General features: G+C 37.8%; 1 protein-coding gene across 4 annotated transcripts in view; it reads left to right on the top strand.

Annotated features, from left to right (window-relative positions):
• The window catches only part of LOC122793545 (ATPase family protein 2 homolog), a 1053089-nt gene that overhangs the window by 32814 nt on the left and 997974 nt on the right, over positions 1-22301 (top strand). Inside the window, exon 1 of one of the 4 annotated variants that reach the window (XM_044061687.1) lies at positions 10931-11087. The exons of the other annotated variants lie outside the window; for them this stretch is intronic. Within the exon in view, the coding sequence (XP_043917622.1) occupies positions 10971-11087 (117 nt within the window). The 5' untranslated portion in view covers positions 10931-10970. Of the gene's footprint in view, positions 1-10930; positions 11088-22301 lie in introns of those variants that run through there. 4 annotated transcript variants of the gene reach the window in all.

Genomic DNA, 22301 nt, shown 5'->3' with positions numbered 1-22301 from the left:
TTAATCTCCAAAGGTAACAGAATAAAGGGAGCTGAGTGGCTTTTGTTTTTCATATTAGTGGTGGCTACCTATATATTGTTCTGTTTAAGACTTTATGATTAGCACACAGTATAGGTCTTGTCAGAATCTGAAGTCTGAGCAGTATAATATTTAGTAGCAGGAAAACTGTTTTCTTTTCCAGTTTTAAGTTTCATGCATTGCTATAATATGTAGTCTGTGACTCAAGAGAGACCGCAAAGCAAATGCTGCAGTAGCTAACTGGCTGCATGGTCTTAAATCTCAGGAGGGGGAAGGGAAAGTGCAGGTCTCCTTTTTGGCAGTCGCCTTAAAAGTACTGCAGGTTTAGAAGCCTTCCTTCACAGGAAGCAGTTGTCACATTTGTAATACTAGTTTTCTGTTCTAAAAGTAACTGATCCCCCCAAAATATAACATAATGGAAAGTGTTTGCCTTTCTCATTTTCTGATTGCATGGCAGTGGCAGATTACAGAGATGAATGAAGCACTTTGAGGTATCACCTTTCTAGTCAGATTTGCATCTTGCATTTCTCTTGTGTTTAAAGGAGCCAGTCTGCATTTTTGTTGCCTAAAGGTGCCTGTATGTGTACATACCACTCCCCCTCCATTGTAAGTGATATTACTTCCTGTGACAGATTTATGAATTTCAGAAGACTGGAAGTGGGGGGTGGGGTGATAAGCTTTTGATGACAGAATTCAGGTGCCAGTCGAACTGGAGACAGATCAGGTGTCACAATTGCAGTGGAGCTTTTGCAGGCCATACTTTTGCAGAATGACTGCTTTTGCAAGCAGGGGCTGAAGACTTCATATTTCTCTACTTTTTCTTCCACTCTCATTTCATGACTTATCGCCCTTTGGAGTGTAGTTGTGAGTGTCAAAGTTTACTTAAATTATATTTATGAGAAATGTCTAAGACTTCTGCGATTTAAAGTGCAATCTTTTTCATTATGCCAATAATGCTTAGCATTCTCTAAAATGCTCCTTTGTAGGCATGAGTAGTCAATAAAGCACATTTCGTTACAGAAGATGGTTATGTGCGAAGTGTGCTTGGATAAATCAGCTCTCCAGAACATTACAGGATGTCCTGCTTTTTATGTATATTTTTAGTCTGTTCCTCATAAATTTTGTGGTTTTCTGACAAATCATTGAAAACTGAAGTCACTAGATAATGACAGGCATTTGAGTTCCATACTTCATATACTTTCAGAAGACAAATGCTAATGCAAAACCCATTATTCTCTCAACTTTCTATGTGTAAAATGGCAATATTTAAAATCTGTCCCTGATTTTGGGCCTTTTTCCTCCCATTATTTTCAGCTTTGGCCATAATTCTTGCCTTAGAGATTGAGAAGTATGAATAATATTGACAGCATTATAACAACCCCATGGTAACTGTAAGCTGTAAGTCTTTGCAATCAAACATTGATCTGCTCTAGTCCCATAATACACAGATGTATTATTCTGTTACATGTTCACACTTCCATCTCAAAACAGCATGAACACCTGCCTAACATTATGTTTGACTGGCCCTTATACTGAGTACAAGCACCTGTACGCCCAGCTGCATAAAGTACAGTACTTTTTTGGAATTGATGTAGAACGCAGTTACTAATGCTTACATGACTAAAATTATTTGGTCTTAAGGGTAGTTTTTCAACCTGAAATACAAGGCAGTAGGCAAAATGCAGTTTCTTTCCTTCCTTCCTTCCTTCCTTACTGGGTGACTTCTGAAGCTTTTGATTGTAAACAGGGTGGAGGAACAACTTAAAAGGTGCAGACACGTACAGCTAAGTCTCTCATCTTTTCTGATTAGGATTGCCATTAGCAGTGAGGGATCTAGTAATATAAGTGTATTCATTCATTCTCTGATTACCTCCTTAATTCTTCTCAGGGTTGTGGGGAAGCTTGAGCCTAGCCCAGCAATCAGTGGGCAGAAGACAGAGAAAGTAACTAGAGTAATAGGTTTTGTATTAATATGTATTTTCCAAAAGGACGTGAAGTCTGAAACAAAATGAAATTATTGAATTACTTCAATCCTCAGTGATTTGACAGGGGAAAAAAACACAAATTTTATGATGAACAAGCCAAATAACTGAGGCAAAAATCTAGACATTCTGCAAAATTGAATTGGACAGTTGAGAGGTTGTGAGAGGTTATAATTTTAAATAGGGCACCAACCCATCACAGAACACGTACACACACACCTTTTGACAGTTTGGAGACATGCCAATTCACTTGTATTATTATGCAATAATATAACATACAATTTCCTCACCTTCTGTTGTAAATGTCTGCACATTAGTAGTGCTAGTCTGAAAGATATTGCGGTGTGAATATGCTGACCTTTTTAATTCAGAAGTTGTAATATTTAAAGGACTAAGTTTAACAAAGTGATCAAAATATTTTGTTTAATTTTTTTGTATCCTGCAGTGAGTACCACAAAACTGGACATCATTGTAGCAATAAAGAGCTCAATCATTTCTACTACAGTGTATAGAGAAACTGAAAATGGCAATGAAGATATAATACCTGAGCTCCTTTACCTGCCTCAAAACTATAAAACTGATAGCTGCTGTACCAAAAGCATTCTTTCCAACATCTCTAACCAGATTTCCGCATTATTACTTTAGACCACAACCTGTATTTCTGCATAAATTAAAAATACAAGTAAATAAAAAAATGTCAGGAAAGATATACTTTGCAGGTGGTGATGTATCCCTAGAGTTTAATGCAGTTAGTTGTTTCTCAGTGAAATAGAAGCATTTGCTGCTACTTGCCTGTCATGTGGTAACAGCATTAAGTTATCTGTGCAACCTCATTATTCTGCTATTAGTTCTAAGGATTACAGCTCTGCACTGCTAACAAGCTGCTTCCTGTAGTCCAGAGTTGGAGTCCCTCAGCCTCAGTTTGCCTGCTGTGTGAGTCTGAGTGCATCATTTTAACCAGATAGTGTTTTTGACTGCCAGGAAGGAGGGCACCTGGAGACCATTTCTGGACCTTTCTCAGCTCAACACCTTTCCTGAGGTCCCCTCCTTTCAGATATTGTCTGTTGAAACTTTTATTTCCTCCTCTTCTTCTCCAGGCCTTTCTGGTCTCTCTGGATCTCAAGGATGCCTACCTTCATATCCCCATCCATCCCCTTTTCATGAAACTTTTGCATTCTCTATTCCTTCCTTGCATTTTCAGTTCTCTGCTTTGCCCTCTCTACTGCTCCTAGGGTATTCACCAAATGCCTCACTCCTGTCATTGCTTTTTGCAGGATGAAAGGGGGTTGGATCTTTCTTTATTTGGACGATCTGCTTACTCAGGCCTCGTCCCGTGAGGCTCTGCTACTGGATCTCCAGTTTGTAGTTTCCCTGCTGCAGAATCTGGTGTTCACCATAAACTTTCAAAATTAGTCTTGACTCCTTCTCAGGATCATGTTTATCTTGGTTGCAGGATCCAGAACATCCCCATGCCAGTATCTCTGCTTGCTCCCAAGGTCCTGTCTTTGATTGCCTTTTCCAGTCTCTTTTTCCCATGGATTCATTCACCGCCAGGAACTTTCTCAGGGTACTTAGGTTAAAGACTTCCACTATTCCCATGTTGCCTTTGGCCAGGCTCCACAGGAGATAGCTTTAGTGGGTACCTCAAGTCAGTGTGGCTTCAATATTGTCACCCCCCCCGGACTTCTTAGTTCCCTTCCTTTCCTGTGTCAAGCTCAAGCTTCAGTGGTGGATTCATCATCTCTCTCTCAACTTGGGGCTTCCTTTCCAGTCTCAACTCAAGAGATCTTTACAGATGCATCAGACAAGGGATAAGGAGCTTTCTTCAACTCTCTCAAGTTCTTGATCTCTGGCTTCTTCATTAGAGGTCAGACCACATCAACATGAAGGAGATGAGGGCTCTGCTTCTAGCTCTTCAAGCTTTCCATTCCCTCTTTCATCCTGGGCTCCTCAACGTTTTCACAGACATACCACAGTGATGTGGTATGTCAACAAGCAAGGGGGTACAAGGTCCTACCATTTTTGCAGACTAGCTCTTCAAGTGTGGGATCTAGCTGTCAAGTATCAAGTGTCTCTTCAGGCTGTCTACAGTCCCTCAGAACACAGTCTAGTGGCTGGTCTAGCACACAAGCTCACGAATGGATGCTTCACAGAGATGTATTCCTGGACCTTGTCGATTGGTGGAGCACTCCTCGGCAGATCTTTTTGATTCCCCTCTTAACAGGCAGCTTCCTCTTTTCTGTTCCAGAGTCTCATGTCCTCTAGCTTGGAAAGTGGATGCCCTGTCTTTTCCTTTGAAGAGGATGTTTCTGTTTGCCTTTGATTCCCTTCCTTTGCTTCCAAGAGTCTTGCATAAGATCAGGCAGACTCTCCCAAAGTCTTGCTGATGACTCCCTTTTGGCCCAGACAGCACTGGTTCCTCCTTCTTTCTCACTTGGCCAGGGGCAGTCAACACAAGTCACCTCTCCGAGTGGCCCTTCTCACACAAGACAAGGAGTTTTTTTACCCATCCTCACTTAAACACTCTTCAGCTGATGCTGTGAGTGATAGGGTTTTGATCCCTTTTAGGTACTTTTTCCTGAAGACGTACTTTGGATCCTGCAGGTGGCCAGGAAACTCATTACTGCAAAGTCATAGTTGTCCAAATGGAAGAGATTTTTTTGTTTGGTGCCTCTCTCACCATCCAAATCCTCTATCTGCAGAAGTTCCTCTGGTCCTCTATTATTTGTGTGATCTTCTGCATGCTGGGTTGGTATATTATTCAATTAAAGCTCACTTGTCAGCAATTTCTGCTTGTCTGCCCTTGAATCTTCCTCTGGCTTTCAGATTTGAGGTCAGACAGTTTCTTAAATACATCCTTCATATAAAGCCTCTCAGGAAGCCTATTCTGCCTTCCTGGGACCTTGTTTTTGAAAAAAATGACTCAGGCTCATTTTGAGCTTGCTGCTTCAGCTTTCTTACAACATTGTACTTTGAAGACTGTTCTTTTGTCTGTTGCTTCAGCCAAGAGGGTTTCTGAACTTCAGACTCTTATGGCTGTTCCTTCTGTCTTAGCTTTTCACAGGGACAGGATGTATTTTCATACTAATCCTTATTTTATGCCCGTGGTGGTCAATGAGTTGTCCCTTACATAGCCGGCCTTAGGCATAGGCCAACTAGGCGGCCGCCTAGGGCACCGCTCTAGCAGGGGCATTTTTCCAGTGTTTATTTGGTGTAGGTAGACCAGGATGGGGGCATCAGGTGGTGTGGTAGGAGGAGCCGTGAAGCCCTTTTGCCTAGGGCACCAGTTGACCTAAGGCCACTCCCTTAATCAATTCATTTGCCTTCCTTTTTCCGTTCTTCAGTCTGTCATTGAAAAGGTTCTTCACACCTTGGATTTGCATAGACAGCTCAGATATTATTTGGATAAAACTAAAGTTATTCACAGATCTGAGCAGTTATTTGTTACTTTTCATCCCAGGTCTTTGGGTTTAGTTGTTTCTTAACAAACCATCTCTTTCTGGATTTCTAAAGCCCTTTCTGATTGTTATTACTTTCATGGGAAATGCCTTTCTTCTTCAGTAAAGCCTTATTCTACCAGAGCTGTTACTTGCTCTGGTGCTTTTTTAAGGGATTGAATACCAGCTCCATACTTGAGGTTGCTACTTGGTCTTCTGTCCAAGCCTTCACTAAGCATTATAAGTTGGATGTTATTTACAGGGCTACAGCTGGCTTTGCAAGGGCTATATATGGTTTTCTGAAGGGTTCTTCAGTGACATCCTCCTTCCAGGTTTCCTCTTGAACTTTTCTACTCTCCCTTACATTAGGAATACTGCAGCAGTTATATGGAAGGACATAGTACAGTTGTGTAAAATCTTACCATAGCAGTAGATGTCCGTTTCTTCACTGTTGCAGTATTTATTTCCTGCTTCATGATGCCTCTGCTCTAGCCTGTTCTCCTTGCCCTCCTGGCTAAGTTTTTTTTTTCTCTTTTCTCCTTCTGGATGCACATGTTCATTGTTGTCTCTAGGGACATTTTGTTCCTCCTGGGGCTTTTCATTTCTGAAGTGTGTGCATCCTTTATGTTCTACACCTTGCATGGTGAGGATACGTGCAGATACTAAAGGCTATGGTATAGTGGCTGGACATTGGGCTGTACTTGGCAGGAGATCCCTTATATTAGGAATACTCCAACAGTGAAGAGAAGGACATCTACTGTTATGGTAAGATTTTACACAATTGTACTTTCTAAATGCTGTTATCAAGAGTCTTGTTATTTTGGTTAACTTTAACTACCCTTCAGTAAACTGAAACACCTGTACCGCCAATGTAGGAGAAGTCCAGAAATTCCTAGACTTTATAAACAAAAATACCCTTGAGCAGTTGGTAACAAAACCTATTGGATTTCTTGTTCTGATTCTTGCAAAAATAGTAGCCTCTTGCACTGCCTCACTGCTCTGTCTCTTTCCCCAGTGAAGTCTGGCCACAAACTTGTGAACTCCTTTAGACTCCGAAAAGTCCCTACAGCAAACCCCACTGACTTTAAGGACTACAAACGAGGGACCCTCAACATACCCTATGATGAAATATTAAAATTCACTTATGACAGCACCACCCCTGACTGTAAGACAGCAGCAACCTTCACTAAGGAATTTTTTCATCCTTTTAAAAAATGCGTGGAGCTTGCAGTTCTACCAAGTTTCATGAGAAATACAAAAATAAACCACTGTGGTGATCAGCCACCGTAATCATCTCTACAACAAAAGAAGAAACTCCTGAAGTTATACACCAGATACAATACCCTTTTCTAAAGAAAAATGTCAGATGCATTACTAAAAATACTGAAGAATGCTATAAGGTCCACTAAAGGAGTCCATGAACGTAGGTCGGCATCTGAAGACAAAGATGATTATAAATCCTTTTATTTAGCTTTGTCAGAAAACTGATTCAGTACCCTACATTGCTAAGAACGTGTTCATAATGTCACCTCCTATTCTGACCCAGTCAACTTTACCAATGTCCTTACAAACAAATTTAATGCCATCTTCACCCCTGTGACTTCTGTCCAAAGCTGCAAAATATCTGAATTACCTAATTATCTTTAAAGAGCATGTACTGAAAATGCTAACCAAGACCACAAACACTTCCTCCATGGGAACAGAAAATATACCTCTTGCTTAGTTGATAGTGTTAAACATGCCCTTGTAAACCCACATATTAAACAGTTTACCCTAAGTGTAATTACTGTTTTCATCCTTAATGAGTATGCATTGCAGTAGTGATGCCATTTTCATTGCTTTACTATAGATGTCTGTTTTTGTGGTTTACCCCAGCCACTGTTTTTTGTAAAACTGTATTTTATTCATGTGTTTAAGATGGCAGATAGTGCTGTACATGCAGGCACAGACATCATTACTAAGGGTCGTAAAGAGACAAAAAGAGGTTGTAGAGCAGACCGAAAAGGCAGGAAATGGACATGGAGATGTATGTGCAAATGGGACATAGGAGAATGCTACTGAATAATCTGAGGAAGCTCCAGAAAGTAGCAGTGAGTCTGCTGATGGAGATGGTGGCAAAGAAGACAATGTGGAGCAAGTATCCAGTGAACTGTCTTGGAAACAACACTCAGTAGACGACCAGGAAGGCAAAACAAAAAAACAGAAAATTGAGATTCCTCAAAAGATGAAGCACAAACCTAAATATTTTTCCTCTGATGTATTTATAGTTTCTATTCACTGGTTAACCTCTTTGTAGAGGGTTTATTTTTATTTGTATATTTTATAGGTTTAAATACTATATTCTTGTGTGACGAACAGCAGTATTGCCAGCACAGCTAGCTGGAATTTTGTAAATAAGTAATTTCTGAATATCAAATTGATTTATACAAGATGTTTGTGTTACAAATGTATTAGAACTGTATGTCATACAATATGCTGGTGTTACAAATGTATTAGAACTCTATGTCATGTGTATATCAAACTGATTTGTACAGATGTTTGTGTTGAAAAGGTATTTGTAAAGTGCCTTTGTTTGAAATGTATCCACAGTGTGCCGTACTGGAGAGAACAGAAATGTACATGCATTGTTGTAACTGTTTAAATGTATATGTTTTAACAGAAGAATCTGGAGAGTTAACCTCAGTTCGGCAAACTTTAGAAAAATATCTGAAATTAAATTACTTTATAGGCTAGGCCATAAAGATGCTATCTCATGGTTTCATTGCAGCCAGAGACACAAAGTCTGTACTAGGAAGCTTTCTGTATTGTCTTTGGGGTGAACTAATTGCTACTCTGGTAGTGTGGAGGTATGCAATTGTTGTACGACTTCCAGCACTTGCCAAAGATCTGAGCAAAAGCCCTTGTGTGTATATCTTTACAGGTAGGTGCTGAGTCCTGCCAACTTCCAGCAATGGGGGTTTTGCATGGGAACTAGAAGTCAGATGACCAGAAGCAATGTCATTCTGCAAGCTATCTCAGAAGTAATATTTTAGATATTACTTTAGAAGTCTCTTAGTGAGACAGAGCATTCTGTATTCTGTATTGGGCCTGACAACAAGAAGGACCATTCACCACATCATCTGCCTTGCTCTATTAAGTAAGTAGGGAATAATAACTCTCTTAGATACAGTCAAGAATATAGTGAAGCTTAGTTTAGATATTGTTTTTCTTTATTTGTCTGAGCCTGTCCTTCAGTTTTATTTTAAATATTTCCTGTGATTTGAACTCTGATGTCACTGTGAATATATACTTAGTATTTTCTTGTTCTTTTATTATTTATTATTAAATATATTTAAACATTACATTGTGACTGATCTTTGTAGAGGTATTTAAGCTTTGAGAGCGCTTGCATATTTGGTGACACTGTGTGGTCCACTCCTAATAGTCTTGCTCTTGGTCAAACTACCATTTGTATTAATATTAATATTGCACAGTAAAATTGGACATCCTTTGTTAAAGGCCTTAAAGTAACTGGCAAGGGGTTCTGGTTGCAGTGATAACTACCTTAGTCCGGGCAGTAGGGGGTATAGCTAGTAAACTTGTGCCAGCCTTTCCCAGGTGTGATTTTGTGTGTGTGTGTGTGTGTGTGTGTGTGTGTGTGTGTGTGTGTGTGTGTGTGTAAAACAAATTTCCAGGAGTGTGTGTGTCAACTGCTTGGGCAGGGACACAAAGCACTGGTTGGACAGAGAGAGTGTTGGAGGGTTTGGATTGGAAGCCTGGCTAAGGACTCAACTCTACAGTTGTGCCAGTGGAGAGTCTTATTTAGGGATCTGGGGGAAGAGAGAGGAACCAACCACAGACTGACTGTGCTCCCTGTGTGCTCTTAAGGGAAATTGTGCTTGATTGTGCTTAATGCAGAGAGCTGCCTCTGGAAATACTCCTGTTATCTTCCCAGTGAACGTGCCCCACTAGTGCCAGTGGTGAGGACTGAGGCTCCTTGATTGCTGATACAGTGGTGGGTCATCACAGCTTGCTCACTGGAGTCTTGTAAAACTGTGTTAAGACAGCTGTTTCTCTTTTTTGTAAATATTTACTTATTAGTCTGTTTTTAAGACTAGGGTGTATGACTAACATACAAATTGCTTTACCTACTCCCGTGTTGTACGTATTCAGGTATTTACTTTTAAGCTTGCATTTTTTATGCAAATATAATTGAGTATTTTCTTATGTACACTGTCTTGAGTAATCCTGTGTACTTCTGTATTATGTCTGAACTGTACGTTAATGTGGAGCTTTTCTCTTAGGGATTCTACTGAAAAGGGGCTATGTTGCAACATGCATCATCCTAGGTAGCAAATGGAAATGCATTATGTCATATACACATCCACACACACACACACACACACACACACACACACACACACACACACACACATATATCACTTCTTTGCAGTCCATTGTTTCCCTCCACTTAAAGCTGTTATGTCTGCTAGATATACTGTACCAGTCTGTCATTCTTTTAGAAACAAAATATTGTCAAACTTCACTAGCACAAGCATTCAGAAACTGCACTTATCTAGAGGATTCTGTGCTCTGTGGTAGCTGTTACTCCTGCCAGTAAATGAGAGTGCTTTGTTGCTCCAGGCAGAAATTTTCCCACAGTGTGTGCTTTTAGTTATTCAGTAAAACTGGCAACCCTGATGGCAGTTAACTTGTTTGGCACATTATGTCTGTCTGTCTTGGCCCAGTACCAGAAGAGGATGGCTTGTAACAAGATAGAAGCTGGCAGGTGTTGGACTTCTCCAACATTTCTGAGCTTTAATGACACACACTGTCAAAATGACTGCAAAACACAGATTTAACTCATGAATATTATTGCAAAATGATAGTTCTTGACAGGAGCAGCAGAAAAGTTCTTAGTCTAATCATTCAGATTGTTTCTCTTAAGATGGTGCTGTAACATAGCTTAGACATGTTTGTTTGTTTTTTTCTTGTCTTTCCCTTTAGCTTTCTCTTGTTTCTTTCTTTTTTCTTTCACTCTATTAAGCCAGATTTTTAGCCGTGACTCTTTCTTTTAGCTTCAGCTTTGTAAGTGAAGATCTTGGTACTTTATCTTTAACACACAGTCAGTGAGCATTTTTTTCATTTTTATATCTGTTTTTTCTTGCTTCGCCCTCTTCCAGTTGTTCCTCAACAATCAAACTTGTTCCCCTGTTGATCTGTTCATTTCTGCTGTTTCCCAGTGGCGAGGAATGCCAAATGAGGGAGGCAACAGCCTGGGATCACAATTGTCATCCATCTGGGAGCCAGGTGATTTTTTTCTCTATACTTGATACCTTCCCCTGTTGGCTGGCAGGTTGTGTAAAGGGCCTGTTATGCTAGCCCCATCACTGATGTTCAATTCTGTATGCTTGCCATAACTAGTTGGTGTACAATACACTGGTTAGAAGATTCCTGTCGCTTTGTCCTGCTTCCTGTACATTGAGTGCACATCTTCGGTGTGACCTTGAGCTGTCTGTTCCTCAGTGAGATGTGAGCCTGCCCCACACCCAGAATGAGTGAATTAGGAGCATTCTCACACCCATCCCTTCCCTTATGGATTTTCCAACATCAGAATAGTTTAAAGTGCCTGAGTCATCTGGGGTATAGTCAGAGCTGCTTCAACACAAAGGTAATTACCTGTTTTAAATAATGTGTTTTTCATTTTATAACCTGAAAGTCACTGCCATTTTTTCATATTCTCTTGTCTCAAGAACAAATTTTATTAGCTGGAGTAGTGGCCCACTGTAGTTTAATTTCCCATACTGTGCTAAGTTTGAGAGGCATTTAGGAGGTGACCCTGGGACTGGGTGCACTGCAAGGACTGTGGTAACTTTTTTTATTGATTATATATATATATATATATATATATATATATATATATATATATATATATATATAAAATGGGCAAGTGGATGTAGTAGCTGGATGAAAGTTACAGTATTAATCTTGAATTCAGAACATATATTAGTAGTATAAAACAAGTCCATAATAAATACCTCTGAGTTCAGCAATATTATAATTTCAAAACTGGAACAGAAGAGGGAGTTTCCACAAAACCAGCAGGACGAATGTTCAGCAAATGTAGTGCTGCTGCCACTGATGTTGAAAACAGGCAACCTACATTGGTGCTGTGCTTAGGACTGGCGTACAATTTTATGCAGATGTGGTAGTGGCCTTGTATTAATGTACGTATCATATTTGGGGGCGTCAAATGTCTTACAACATAGTTAAAGGTGTTATAATGTGGTATTTGAGAGCAAGTCATGAGTTTGAAACTTGCTGTTTACTCTGATGCTTGATTTCTTGAGATTGGATGGACACAGTTTTGTGCTGATCTGTGGTAGCCTTACATATGCATGCAGAGTAGTGTGGGACAGTGAGTAGAATGCTAGCATTTGAGTAATAAATCTGGTTTGAATACTATGTTTTGAAAACAACTTATTGTCTGATACCCAAATAGAGCATTTCTGGAACCATGTACACTTACAGCATTTATTGTGGTAATAAAGTGAAATCCAATACTTTGTATTGATTGTGAGTATGGTTTGTCCTGCAAAATCTCACGCTTGTGTTAAAAAAAAAAATCCCTTTTAGTTATCTGAAAAATCATCAGCACTTGAACTGAAAACTGAAATATAATCCCTTAAAGGGAAATAAAGATGTAGCTCATTTACTATGAACATGAATAAAGCATTATTATTATATTAAAAGGCAATGTAACATTTGCAGTTTGTGTATACAGTGCTTTATTAAGAAATGGCTCCACAACCAGACTTGATTGACCACAACATAGGCACCCAAAATAAGTGGATGACTCCCAGCAATCCTCTGGCAGTACACTGTGAAGTGAGGCAGTTTACAGACTCAGCACTGTAATCCCATTTGGTATGTAAAGGCCAATGTACTTCTTTCAGCCACTGAACACTAGAATGTTATGGAAATATAAGGTGCATTTAAAAAAACGAGGGATGATTGGAACACATCTGGACAGTGAAAAGGGAGCTTCACAGAAGACTGTCAGTAAAAGAGTTTAAAAGCAGAATAACATTCTGTACCGCTTCCATGAAGTATTCACCTGAAGAAGTCTGTACTTGTCAGTTACAGATCCATTAGCAATCTGCTTGTCATTTCTACCAGACGTTGTTGGGGTGATGAAAATGGCCCTTTGCTGTTAAGGCTGCTTCCTGTAACATTATAGCTCATTGAAAGGCTAAACAGTCACTTCCCTTAGCCATTACAGGCATGTCTCTGTTTCACGTGAAAATTACACTGGCATGCTTGGTGGCACTTTATTCTACTCAGTGGAAAACCTTTCATTTGCTGACACCAGACGTGCTTTAGAAGTTGTTGACAGATTACCATTTACTCCTAGTTTCAGCCAGTTTTTGTCATGCTAATCATGAAGTTTAAGTGGTCATCTCCTACAGCTTCTGTCAGTTTTTTTCTGAACACAGGATCACTGTTGAACCAGTGTTTTTCAAAGCACTGCCTTTACATCTCTTCTGTGTAGATAGGAAGACAAGGTGGGTGCATTTTTAGAAGAAAATGTGAACTGTAGCTTCCCCAGCCATTTTTATCCAGAATTACTGCACATTAACATGCCCTTAGTTGTGGCTTGTTCTGTACCTCAGTACTTTTCTTTATCGATGTGGTGAGTTAGCAGGGCTGTTAGTTCTTAGCCATGTCTGTAAGGCCTCATTTAGCATTATGATTATAAATGTGTGTTGTCTAACAGTACTAAAGATTTTGCTTGCAGGAAATAGTAGAATTTTGGGGGAGGGGGGTTGTTAACTGGTGAAGGGTTGATTTTCATAGTAGAACTCTTGCATCTAGTGGTACATTTACAAAGACTGGGCTTCAGTTTGTTTTTTTCTACCTTTGTCTTTCTGCCTTGAGGAAATGCAAGCAAAATGTAAGGTGTAGAAAGTTGTACTGCAGTTTGGTGGAGCAGATTTCAGGGCTGATATGAAGCTTGTATGTATTGCTGAAACTGCAGCCATTATAAATTTATAGCAGAGAGGTTACATGGTGAGAGAGTGTGTGTATGTAGGAAATCTCAGCTGCTTAGATTAAGAAAATCTTGGCTGGTCTTCTGTGTTTTTGGAATAACAGTTAATAATGTATTCCAGAGGCCTGGTGCCATCTAGCACGGACAACAGAACAATTAACTGACCTGAGGTTTTTGCATCAGAATTACCTGAAACCTTTGCTTAGGAGGCTTACTGCAGACTCGACAGGTGTCTTACTGGAGTTACATGGCCCAGGTGATTAAAAATGCTTGACTGAAAGTAGTGTTTGACCTTTTGTCTTTATCTTTCAAAAAAACTGAACATGGTTATCTGACCAGAAAGTGCAGTAGAAAATCATTTAAATGGCTACACTTTTTTTGAGCAGCTTTCCTAATTTTTAAGTTAACTGTGTGGAAAGAGTTTGGGGTTAGAGGAGTTTCATTCCCAGAGTGCCTTAACAGCACTCACTATTCACAATATTCTGCATCCAGAGACGTTTTGCGGTTTGAATTCTAGTACCTCTGAACCATCGTCTTCACAACAGCACCATAAAATGCACATTGCCTCTATCCTCTTCACTTTCTACTCCCTCCTTCAGAACAAAATGTGATATGAATTTTTTTCTCAACTTACTTTACTAGTAAAGTAACGATTATTAGACGTGATCTTCATCCCATCAGCACCTGAATAGTTCTAAATATGCCAGTTTGTTCCTTTCAGTCTGATACTTATTTGGTACCTTTTAATATGTTGCAGTTACTTCATTTGCACTTAGCCTCTTTAACTTATGCCTTAACACATCCATGATAGAGTGACTCCTCTATATATATATATATATATATATATATATATATATATATATATATATATATATATATATATATATGTATATTCATATATGTATATGCATGTGTGTGTGTGTGTATATATATATATATATATATATATATATATATATGTGTGTGTGTGTGTGTGTGTGTGTGTGTGTGTATGAATTCACTTTAGAGGCTTGAAAGCCCATAACACTGAAATTCAAAACACTGAGACCAAAATCTTGAAAATTCAAAACACTGAAAACTCAAAACATTGATTCCCATAACATTGAAAATACATAGGAAACCAACATTTAATATATGCCAGCACAACTATATATAGAAACAAATAAAAAATAAACCATATTACACTTCTCCAACTATAAACAGAGGGGCAAGCACCCCAGCGCCCCCTATGTGGAGGCCTACGCCCCTAACACCCCCTGCTACTTAAATATATCAACTCTGAGATCGCACTACACAAAACAAAATGGCAGCCATACCATTCCGCGCTTCATGACTGCCTGTTTAAATTGTAAAAAACTATCCTCAAACTTCTCTTAGAAACACTACTTCACTGTTAAAACATTACACATTACTATATATCTCTCCGATACTTACCGGGGTTTTATAGGTAACCTCAGTCATGTTCCCTTCTTACTTGCAATACTACAACATAACACATCTTAGTGTAGTGTAGTCTAGTCTGATCTCGGAGTCAATATATTTAAGTAGCAGGGGGTGTGGGGGTGTACGGTGGCTTGCCCTCCTGCTTATAGTTGAAGAAGTGTAATATGGTTTGCTTTTTATGTGTTTCTGTATGTAGTTGTGCTGGAATATAGTACATGTCAAGTTCCTATGTATTTTCACTGTTATGGGATTGAATGCTTTGAGTTGTCAGTGTTTTGAATTTTCAAGATTTTGGCCTCAGTGTTTTGAATTTCAGTGTTATGGACTTTCAGTGTTCTGAAGTGAATATATATATATATATATATATATATATATATATATATATATATATATATATATATGTGTGTGTGTGTGTGTGTGTATGTATATGTATATATCTATATATGTGTGTGTATCTCTCTCTCTCTATATATATATATATATATATATATATATATATATATATATATATATATATATATATATATATATATATATGTATGTATATAGATAGATATATATATGTATGGAAAACAAAAACTTACAAACACGGAACTAAAACATCTTAATGACTCAGAGGCACCACTAAATCTTTAGTAACGGCATATGACACAAAATAAATCCACTTGTTTTAGCGCTTTCGTTCCTTTTCAGTCATTCACAGAACTTCATCAGAAATAAGTACAAAAGGCTGAAAGGTTTAAAAATCCCTTTATAATCACGTCATGTCTCAGGCGACCAGTGAAATTCATCTAACAATAAAACATCCAAAGTATCAAGTCCAAAGCAGAACAGCAAAGCCACCGAGGCAAAGGACAGCGTGCAAAAGATATAATAGCAAACAGTCTCCCAGGTCATGCACGTAGTCCAGCTGGCTATAAAACGTGATAAAAGACACTGGTTGTACCAAATAAGACAGGATGTATAGATCCAAAACAAACGACCCGTTGTAGAGTAAAAAGATTTATTCAGCTAACATAGTAAGCGCTTTCGCCGACAGGCTTCTTCAGACTTTATAAAATCACATAAAATCAAACTCTTTAAAACAACCATCTTAGTATCTGATTGGTTACATGATCATCAAAATTGCGCCCAAAAATTTAAAGTAAAATAACACATAACTGATCATGCAAACTCAAAACGGCACTTCAAAAATACAAAATGCCACATCAAGTTCTGGCTGATACAATCTAAAACAATACATCATTGCATTGCCTAACATAAAACTGAATGGAAAATCTTAAAAATGCAATAATCGCTTTCAAAAAATGTTAATCTAAGTATCACTAAAACATGAAGTTCACAGAGAAATCAAACGCATGGTCTAAACCTATCAGACTGCAGTCACATTTAAAGTATAATACTGTGGTGATTAACCCAAATATAAAGTTGTAGAGATCATGTACAGTTCTTACGCTCTGATATACAACTTGCATAATGAGCATAACCACAAAGGTACAAAGGCAAGACACACTCATTAAAACGGTGTAATATATAAAACATCACTCAATAAGAACCCTGAGTTAAAAATATTTAAAGTCATACAGTATGTAACAGTTCAAAAAATTAATTCCACTTTTAAAAAAAAAATTCATATTTAAAGTTGAGTATCAAAATATGTGATATTGTTAAGTTTGAATTTCTAATAGAGTCTTAACATTTAAAATTCCGTTGAGACCAGGGAACTTCGCGGCTCTTAATAAAATTTGCCATTTAAGTTCCCTGACCTCTAAAATGTTGTTAAACAACTGTTGGTGAAATAAATGTCATTGACTTGTTACAAAGAAATTAAATTTATGAAAACCAGGGCATTCCATAGAATGTTTTGCTAGTGCATTTGTAAGGCGATGATCTTTGATGCCGTTAAGATGTTCATGAATACGTAGCCTAAGACTTCTAATACTCTTTCTGATATAAAAATGTGGACAGCTGCTGCTGCATAAAACAACATAAACAATCTGCTTATGTTGACAGTCATATCGATTCTTCACTTGTTTCTCTCCAGAAACTGTTTTAAGTTTTCCGATTTTTTTAAACACATTTTTTGGGACTTCTCCATTCACTTTAACTAACTCAGTGTTATTTTCCTATTACTGGAATTGACTTTTTTTTTTTATAGCAGAGTTGTTGATATTCATTGATGAAGGGAAGGCACAGGTCTTATCGCTAACCAGTCTTTTAGTGTCTAAAAGTCACCTCTCTTGGTTATGTTTTCACAACCTACAGTAATTCATAAAATATTTATACCAAAACGTCTCACTTATTAAAAAATATATATACTGAGTTATTTTTTTCATTATTGATAGGGTCCCATATAATGTTAGTAAAGGGGGTGACGATAAAACTTTTTTGGAGGTCAAAGAATGTTTATGGCAGTTCAGATTAAATGCCAATAGATCACCGGGTATTAATGAACAAATCTCTATAATTAGTATTTTAAAACACAAATCTCATTTTATATGAGAATGAAGTAACAGTTTTAATGATTTTTTGGAACTCAGTATATATATTTTTTACATTTTTTTATATAGCACTAGGTATTAAATACAATGCACACCTTTGAAGTATATATTTTTAAATTATAGTAACATTTTAAGTCTAACAACTATTTAAGTATTTATTAGTAATAAAATAAATCAAGTTTTGATTAAAAGTATTATTAAATAAGTGAGACGTTTTGGTATAAATATTTTATGTATTTAATATATGTTTTTATTGCATGTCTATGTAGTACAATAAGTATATTAGACTAGAATACTTTTTTAAATATATGTGTATAAAATTGTGTAGGGTTTATGTGATTGGTTAATTATTATGAGTTTAAGGTATTTAAATGGTGCGTGAACCTAACAATGGATACTCTGATGATACCCCAGGTGTGTAGGGGTGAAAGCGCTAAGTATCGTTGTCAAGTTACTTTGTTCCAAGTCTGCTTGCTGTTTACTTTGGAAAAAGGTTATTTCATTAAACAAGTCAACGTTTAACAGACTAGCCTTTTTTGTTTCACCTGGAGGACATGCAGACTCCACACAGAAGGCACTCCCCGCACTCCAGCCGAGAATCGAACGGGAGAACCTCTTGCTGTGAGGCAACAACGCTACCGCTGCACCACTGCAGATATATATATATATATATATATATATATCTATATATATATATAAAATGTGTGTATACTCACATTCACTAATGTATTATCAACCACTTCCAGTTCAACATTACATTTTGAAAACAAGCATTCAACCAACCTATATTCACGTAAGTGCCATTCTTTTTTTTTTTTTTTTTTATAGTAAACCGTATATCTGTATATATATATATATATATATATATGTTCATGTGTGCGTGTATGCATATATACATTTATGTACATATGTGTGTGTGTATATATATATATATATATATATATATATATATATTTTGTGTGTGTGCGTAAATATATATATATATATATATATATAAATATATATATATATATATATATACTGTATATACACACACACACACACACACACACATATATATATATATATATATATATATATATATATATATATATTTATATATAATTTTTTTTTCACATTTGTTAACCGGTTTAGTCTGACTGGATCCAGAGAAACTTTTTTCAGCAGAGACCCAAGGAGAAAAGCTCCAGGAAAGTAATTAGTAAAAATAATAAAAAAAACAAAAAACTAACAATTCAAGTTGTACGATGCTTAACAGTACAAAAACAAAGAAAGAGAAATATAAAACAGAAATATTTACAAGGCAGAAGTATAGTATTTTGAGACTGCAGTAGCAATATGTTTGAGAAATTTGGTTAGCATTTCGTTGTTTACAAGGAAATATAGCAATGCCTTAAAATTAAAAAAAGAAATTCTAATATGTAATATACAGTTCAGAGTAACATCATGACAAAGTACATCAAAGGTGCATTTTATAGCATAGGTATTAACTGCAGAGAGCGTAATATGTATAGACAGTTTAGATAGGAAATACCAGGCAGATATGTTAATCGAGAGAAGAAGAAAGACTCATTAGGTTATTTCCTGACAAGTACAGATCCGTGCATGTTGGAAATTAATTCTTAGTTGCTTTTTGAACTCGCTACTTTTGGTAGTGGAATGAAAGGACAATGGAATTTTGTTGCATGAGTATGCAGTTGAATGACTGTAGAGTATTTTTCCAATATTTTTGTTTGGATTGGTCACCTGAAGTAGGTTTTCTTGTGTGCTTCTGAGGTCATGATTGGGTTTGTAGGGTGTAAGTATGGATGCAAGGGTAGGGCAGGAGTTGGGGCTATTCAGGATGCTATGTGCAATTTGTAGTTATGATATTTGAAGCATATGCGGGAGCTTAGGCCATTTTAAACTTTTCAGGGATATACAGTGATGGGATTTGTACCTATTACTGGATGCAAATCTGGCTATCCTGTTATAGGTGGTTTCTAGTTTGGGTAAGAGATTATTTTGGAGGTTGATAAGTATGGCAGCAGCATATAACAGAGATGGTAGAATAAATGTTTGAGTTAGTACAAGTCTATATCTGTTAGGTATATGTTTGTTGTTGTGGTACAGAAGACCTAGCTTTTGATTAGATAAGATATTTAGGTCAAATTTTAATTGGTCATGTATAGTAACACCAAGCAATATGGTGTTAGAGTTAGCGGTGATAATTGTATTATCTAAGGATGAGATGGTGAAGTTTTCTTTAGCTGGATTGAGGATTTTTGGAAGGAGGAGGATAAGCTTGGACTTTTTGAGGTTGAGAAGCAGGTTGTTTTCAATAAGTCGTTGTTCTACTGGGTACAGAGATTGAGTGACAGGGTGCAGATTTTATTTATTATTGGAGGTGTTAATAATTGTGGAATCATCTGTGTACTTTCTTAAAGCAGAGTGGGGCCGTAAGCCATAGAGGGTATTTGTAAATATATTAAAAGCTGGGGGTCCAGGATAGTGCCTTGGGGAGCCCTGGTCTTAAGATAGAAAGGGGAGAAGGATGTTTGCCATCTGATAGACTGTTATCTGTTTGAGAGGCAGCTGTTAAACCAGGAGGTAGTGGAGGTAGGGAATTGTACGTTGGAAAGTGTATTTAGGATGGGATGGGAAACAGTATCAAATGCTTTTTATATGTCGAGGAATAGAGCTGATATGAGTTTATTATTTTCTCTGGCATGGGCAGTGTTGTATGTCAAGGATAGGAGGGCAGTGGTAGTACTGTGCGTGGGTCGGAAACTGTGCTGTGTGAGTGTAGTTAGGTTTGCCTGTAAGAGATGGTTTAGTATTTGTCTTTGTATTCATTTTTGCATTATCTTGTATAAGGGGAATAATATGGCAATAGGCCTTTAATTTGAGAGTTCTGTAGAGTTTCCTCCCTTGTGGAGGGGTATTGTGAAGATTTGTTTTCCCGATATCTGGTACTGAATTTTCTTGGCTGGATCTGTTGATAAGTATAGATACACAGTATGCTACAGATCTGGCTGCATGTTTGAGAAATAATGGAGGGGTTTGTCAGCTGATGGGGAGCAGGATTTGAGTTTAAGAAATGATCTGATGGAGGAAGTTGGTACTGGTGCTGCGGAAATGATCTGATGGAGGAAGTTGGTACTGGTGCTGCGGAAATGATCTGATGGAGGAAGTTGGTACTGGTGCTGCGGAAATGATCTGATGGAGGAAGTTGGTACTGGTGCTGCGGAAATGATCTGATGGAGGAAGTTGGTACTGGCGATGGGGAAATGATCTGATGGAGGAAGTTGGTACTGGTGCTGCGGAAATGATCTGATGGAGGAAGTTGGTACTGGTGCTGCGGAAATGATCTGATGGAGGAAGTTGGTACTGGCGATGGGGAAATGATCTGATGGAGGAAGTTGGTACTGGTGCTGGGGAAAACAAGGGAAGAGATAAGGTAGGAGGTAGAGTCTTAATATCGAGAGTGTCTGGTTTAGTAAGTTTTTTTGTTGTTTTAATGAAAAAGTTATTAAGCAGAGCTGCAGTTTCTCTAGAAGGTTTGTTAGGGAAGGGGTTTGGTGAAGAGGGGTTCCCTGGACAAAGTAATTTGTTTGAGTGCCAGAATTTCTTTGGGTTGGAATGTGGGTTGCTCAGAGATTTTTGACAGAATTTTTTTTGTCCAGTTGGTCCTGCTTTTTTGTTTAGTTGTGAAGCTGTTTGTTTAAGTTCAGGTAGAAAGTTGAGTTATTTTTTTTCCATGCTCTCCAAGCACTGTCTTTGTTTTTCAGAAGGGATCCAGTTTCCTGGTTTAGCCATGGTGCATAATTACATTTTAGCCTAATTTTTCTAGTGAGAGCCAGAGTGTTTAGTGCTTCTAGGAATATGTTGAAGTTTTGGACAGCCTCATCAAGGGGTAGTGTGTGTAGGAATGACCAGTTTTCAGTGGACAGTAATTCGTTTAGGGTGACAGGGTTGTAGTTTTTAAGGTTACGAGATTCTCTGTATTGGTGTCTCTTGTTAAGAATTGGAGTGTGTCTTACTACTGAGGTGGGGGGGTCACTAAGGGAGTTAGGTAGGGTGGAAGAGTAATGACAGCACTGGAGGTTGGATACTAATATCCAGTCGATGACCAAGCCATTCTGGGAATTTTTTTTCCGCTACATAGGCAAGATGATCAACTGGGCTGGGTGAAGCCATAAAGGATTATAGAGTAGCTAGGGCTGGCAGTATTAACAAGGTTCCAGTCAGTATTCATATCCCCAAAGATGATGGGAATAGATATAGAAATCCAAGAAAGAAACTACTCGAGTATGGGAATGTTTTTACCCTGGGGTATATAGATTGCTGCAATGGCAAGTTTTTTTGTGTTGATTTAGGTTACAGGTTGCTGTAAGTATTTCGGCAGGGCAGAAATCAGGGATAGCTATTGAGGGGGTGTGGGGATGGTCAGAGTAGAGTATAGCTACTCCTCCACCTTTTTTTTTTTTTTTTTACTTCTGTCCAGTTGAGGAATATTATAACGAGGGGGGAGAATTTTGCAGTTTGTAATATGATGTTTTAGCCATGTTTCAGATAGGGCAATTATATCTGGGTTAAATTGAGAAATCCAGGCATGAATGAGAGTGCTTTTATTGATTAACTTAGATTTTTGGAGGCTTGTGATCGTAATGTGTTGTTTGTGATGCAGTTGGAAGGGGGGTGCTTTATAAGTATGGTTATAGTGCTATTAGCAAGGGCCTGGGTTGGGGTTAATATCACCAGATAAGAGTAGTATTGTCCCTTGAATTATTTGTAGGAAGGAACATTTGCAAAGGAACTGATTTTTGTTTTGATGAGAGGTTGGGCATTCGGTATGGAAAATGCTTTGAACTTATGAAATTATGTAGTGGAATGGATAAAGACAGAGGAG

This window comes from Protopterus annectens, chromosome 2.part0, assembly GCF_019279795.1.
Source record: "Protopterus annectens isolate FY-2018-M chromosome 2.part0, PAN1.0, whole genome shotgun sequence".
NCBI classification, from domain to species: domain Eukaryota; kingdom Metazoa; phylum Chordata; order Ceratodontiformes; family Protopteridae; genus Protopterus; species Protopterus annectens.
This window is presented reverse-complemented; position numbering and strand designations above follow the sequence as displayed.